Source organism: Penaeus vannamei, chromosome 38 (assembly GCF_042767895.1).
Source record: "Penaeus vannamei isolate JL-2024 chromosome 38, ASM4276789v1, whole genome shotgun sequence".
Taxonomy (NCBI): domain Eukaryota; kingdom Metazoa; phylum Arthropoda; class Malacostraca; order Decapoda; family Penaeidae; genus Penaeus; species Penaeus vannamei.
In genome coordinates, this window is record NC_091586.1 from 18,118,615 (window position 1) to 18,123,614 (window position 5,000).

General features: G+C 36.1%; 2 protein-coding genes across 7 annotated transcripts in view; one reads left to right on the forward strand and one right to left on the reverse strand.

The window, feature by feature from the left end:
• The window catches only part of LOC113810261 (TBC1 domain family member 2B), a 332,652-nt gene that overhangs the window by 30,132 nt on the left and 297,520 nt on the right, over window positions 1–5,000 (forward strand). For all 4 annotated transcript variants that reach the window (XM_070116182.1, XM_070116183.1, XM_070116184.1 and 1 more), the window contains exon 15: window positions 150–284. In XM_070116182.1, the coding sequence (XP_069972283.1) occupies window positions 150–284 (135 nt within the window). The remainder of the gene's footprint in view (window positions 1–149; window positions 285–5,000) is intronic.
• Window positions 1,185–5,000, reverse strand: part of LOC113809894 (splicing regulatory glutamine/lysine-rich protein 1) — a 263,951-nt gene continuing 260,135 nt past the window's right edge. The window contains exons 4-5 of one of the 3 annotated variants that reach the window (XM_070116188.1): window positions 4,810–4,959; window positions 1,185–4,122 (exon numbers count right to left, since the gene is read on the reverse strand). In XM_070116188.1, the coding sequence (XP_069972289.1) occupies window positions 3,796–4,122; window positions 4,810–4,959 (477 nt within the window). In that variant the 3' untranslated portion in view covers window positions 1,185–3,795. Of the gene's footprint in view, window positions 4,123–4,809; window positions 4,963–5,000 lie in introns of all 3 variants that reach the window. The other 2 variants (XM_070116187.1, XM_070116189.1) reach the window with 2 other exon arrangements.

Sequence of the window (5,000 nt, forward strand, 5' to 3'; positions counted from 1 at the left end):
TTTACCTGGAGAGAGGGGAATCTCACAGGAGAAGAGTAGATGTCTGTTCAAATAGTTAACAGTAGTTTTGTTTCATTTTTTTTTGAGTCCTTTTTGTAAGCAGTTATAAACCAAGGCCCATGTATACATCCTAAATTTTCCTTCCATAGGTTCTGTTCCGTTATGCATTAGCCATATTCAAGCTATGCGAAGATGGAGTCATGGAAAGATGTGACTACATGGAGATATTTTCCTACCTGCGTTCTGTCCCAGAGCCCATCACAGACATCCCCAGACTACAGGAGGTGAGTACAGTACTTTTGAAGAGATCTTTGGTAATACTGCAAGATACTGTACCTTCTCCCTCTATTCATGTTTTCTTCTTCCTATGGGGATATTGGGATATTTGGAAGGGTTCTGGCCCTCATGAGTTTTTCTTTTGTATTTTGTGGGTCATTACAGAAGCTGCAACTAAATGCCTTTGTAATGCTGCATATCTTCTGTTGGGATTTTGGCTGAATGAAATTCATAATTGTGGCAAATGTGGGATATTTTTCTATTGCTATTTTAGGTTGGGTAGTTGTATTGGTTGACTTTTCTTAAACTTCTTCCATCTCCTTTATCTGCAACAGTGAAGAGGACTTGTGTTTGTAGATCTAATGATGTTTTAAACCAAATAAAAGGATTACATTGAATTTATTGGTGTTTCAGCATTATTGCTTCCTACTAAAGTATGATTTGATATACAATGTACTAGAAGCTTTTTTGCTTGCGATAATTTTCATAATCTATGAAATGCATTTTGGATTTGCAAATTTTCATAATCTACGAAATGCATTTTGGATTTGCAGAAATTGTAAGTTACTAGAGTAAATGCATTTTTGATAAAGTTGTATTTCCTTAAGACAGGAAAGAACTTCCATGCATTTTAATATTTGTATTTAAGTTTTTAAATTGTATTTTGTTTATGTCTTATGACTTATTTAAAGCCAAATTGAGGAGGAGATGAAATCTGTAAAATCTTTGTTGAATATTGCTCTGTTATTTTTATATTAACTTTAGTTTTGGTTTGTTTATTTATTTAGATCTGGACTTTTTTGTATTTATTTTTGTACATATGATGATCATTCATTTTTCTTTCCTTTGAGCTTGCCATTTTCTTTTCCTTTATGTTTTTCTCCTCTTAAGGTGTAATAACACAGTAATAATGAAAGACACTTTATTGCTCCAAAGGTTTGACATATCATCACTAATTGATGTAAATACAAATCTTTTTTTTTTTTCCTTCTCTTTTTTGTGTGTTATGCCAAAACTAGTTAGGAGCTTTTAAAACACTGGCTTCTACTGAATGCATTACGATAAACCAAAGCCCAAACTTTTAACCCAACCTTGAAGTGTCTACGATATACCCAGCAGTTTAGCAAATTGTAGTAGGTTGTCATCCTTCTTTGCAGCTGACCTTCAGTATAGGAAATTGGCTTCATAAATAGGTTTGTTGTTGCTTGGATTGTTTGCTTGTTTTCAACGATGAAAAGGTTAAGTAAAAAGTTTACACCACTTTGGAGTATCTGTGTATTCTATCAAACAGACTTCAAAGTCTAGGCAGACATGAATAGCACAACAAGAACATTTTACGCCAAAAATTTGTAATAATACCACAGGCTAAAAGTGAGTTAGACAAAGAATGAATGGGAAGTGTTTAATTCTCCAGATTATTTGATTGACATATAAATCCACAGGTAAAAACTATAATGTAAGATCCTTGTTTTCTTGTTGTAAAGCATCATAAAAATACCCAATGCTGTTGTTGTTGTTTTCTCTTCTTCCATCACATCACCAGATGCACTGCCTCAGGTTCTATTGTAAATTGAAGGAATTTACCAAAAGGACATTTCTGATTGAATGCTCAATCCATACGAGATGCATTTCTTAACAGCTCTTCTGTATCAACCATATGCTGTGTAGGGGACTTAACCCACCAGAAATTCTTGATGCTGTATAGCATTATTGACTTTTGATGATTTTTTTATCTCCAATTAAGTACTTTATAGGGTAGCACTGAATAAGTATGAAGTAGCAGGGTCGCAGATTCATTGGAGCTACAATGACATAGATCAAGTTGCTGCCAGTATGCATCTGTGCTGCCATTTTGATGATTAAATAAACTGATGTAAATGGTAGGCTTAACCTATATGTTGTCCATGTTGAGGTTAGGACAAGAGTAAAAGAATATTCACTGTCAAGATGAATCTTATAAGTATATATGTTCTCTTGGTACTTTACATCAGTTTATAATATACAGAGGGACAGAACACTGGGAGCTATAGTACATAAGAGAAAATACCTATTTTTTCACAAAACTTGTCGGATTTTGAATTTCATCTAAGATTTTAGGGAATTTGACATCTCTCTCTAAATCTACAGACTTGTATATTTGGTAGGTCCTATGTACACTATAACTCAAGCATTTGTCTAAGAATAAGGGCTGAAAATGTATTTAAGTATGGCACAGGTCTAATGAGTGATGAACCTAAGTTACCATACAGGACACTTGTAACATGTCTAAATTCTAAACTAATTTTGAACAAATTAAAAACATGTAGGTTGTTTTCATTCTGACAATGTCTATCTGTTTTTACTTATTATAGTATATGTAGAAGCTTACAAGTTCACAAGGAATATGTGAAGAGCAAGAGGATATTTTTTTCTTTGTTTGTGTGTCTTTTGCCGTCACAGTGTTGGAATGTTTTTTCCATATTTATTCTAGAGTGTACTTCTGTTGATCATAATCCAGTGAATGGAAGGATATCTTAGTTACTAGCTAACAAAAGATAAAGGAAGGATAACCTCTCACAAAACTTATCCATGTCTGAAACATCAAAGGGAAAAAAAGAAATTGTGCCAATTTCTCCTGAAGATATTCTGGGACCATAGACCTTTTGACTATCTTACATCTAACTCTGTTCACTCAAGGAAGAGATCAACTCCTTATCATTTCCCTATTGCCCTGAACCTCGTAAAGAACATTTGTTTTAAAGGTACGTTGTTTAATTTAATATTTTTATACTTGCCTTTTTACTACAGCTATGCATGACAGTAAAATGACCAAGGAGATGGTGACTTAAGAAAGTGACTCATTAAGCAGGTTGCACAATTTGAAAGGTGTTCATTACAAAGGAATTGATCAAAGCGCTAGATTATATACATATTGCCCCTTAAGGAGGTAAATAAAAGTTATCTTGAAGTCAATAGAAATTCATGCTTTTTTGGAATCCTGCTCTGAAATTTGGTCCTGTCATGTGTGCATCAATCAGATTATTATTTAGTTGAATAATTATCTATCTCTTTGTTTTTGTTAATTGTTTCTTAGTCACATATATATGTTGTTATTCCTTCACATAGATGATCAATCTATGTAATATTTTTTAGATTTAGTTCAAAGGAGAATTGAGCAAGAGAATTATTCATGTAGCACTTACAGTATTGTAAAGTCATGGTGATTGCTGTTTGGTTACTGTGATAATACATCCTGGGATTTCTCACTTAATATCATACATTTATGGTGAAACAATTAAACATACATTGATATATTTACCATGACTATACTAAGAAAACACTGATACCTCTAAAAGGCATCTATTTTTCTTATTCTATTCATGCTCGCAAGATTGAAAAGAGCGAAGGATCTTTTAGAATTTGTTAGTCTAGCATTTGTTTCACTCATTTCCTCATCTGGTGAGAGAGCGAGGAATTTCTTTGTTTGTGCATCAAGGACTTCATTCTCCTTTGTTTGTGTTTGGATCTGTGGCTGTCGATTCACAGCTTCCTAGCAACAACGGCGCGATGGAGGGCCTTGTTCCTCTTTTCTCGCCTCTCCCTCTTCTCCTTGGCCTTGTCCTTAGACTTGTCCTTGCCCTTCTCCTTGCGCAGGGACTTCTTCCAGCCGTGCTTCTTGGGGCTGTATTTTTTGGGTGGCTTGTGGGCCTTGGGCTTAGCAGCAGGGCTGCTTGAGTGTGAGAAGGGGGAAGGAGTGACTGCAGCTGTGGCCTGTGAAGACTTGTGGTGGTTCTTGTTCACTTTGTGGACCTTGGGGGGGCGGGGGGTGACATGGATCAGTCGCTCAGATTCCATTGGGATGCCATCCTGTCAAAACAGAGAGAGAAAAGGTTGGTATATAGGAAAATATGCATATCACTTTTAAGATACAGATACAATACCATTTTTAGAGACGTAATCTCATTATTGTGCAGAACACAAACACATTAGCAATGCGATATGAGTCTAATACTATTTCTAAAAGGAAGAAAGGGTGACAGAACTATTTCTAAAAGGAAAAGTGTCATAAGTCCTAAAGCAAAGTATTTTACAAACATAACAGTAGACAGACGTAAAGGAATATAAGATCTACATTTGTGTAGTATCTAGTGTATTGAGATCTTACTCAAGGAGACCTCTAGCATTGTTAACCATTAGCTAACGATGCTGAGCACAGAATATTGATTACCTACACAAGGGACAAAGAAACAATTCTCATTTAACTGCAGCTGAAAAAAAACGAAATTGGAAAAAAACACACACAATGTGAATGAGTTTCTGAAAGATACAGGTTCCAGGGCAGAAGAACAAACATAGTCTGCAAGCATGGAAAATAGCCAGTTATGGTGAAACACACAAGCCCAAACATTATTATCATCTGGAAAAAAAAGAATTTACACTGGGAAATGTAATGAAAAGTGACACCTAAGAAAAATAATGTGTCCAAGAAGGCATCACAAGCAGAGCAGCAACACACGATGGTGGTGTTCAGGAAGGTCGCAAGAACTCCTGTACCTTGGTGCCATTCTTGACCTTCTTCCCCTCCTTTGGTTGCTCACTAGTGAGGACGGGGAGCGCCTTGGGCGTCCTGTTGGTGATGAGGTGGGCGCTGGGGACCCTGTTGGTCACCAGGTGCTGCTTCTGCTTGAGCTCCCCTTGCTTCTGCTGCTGCCATGAGAGGACCACAAGTTAGGGAAGAGGAGCCT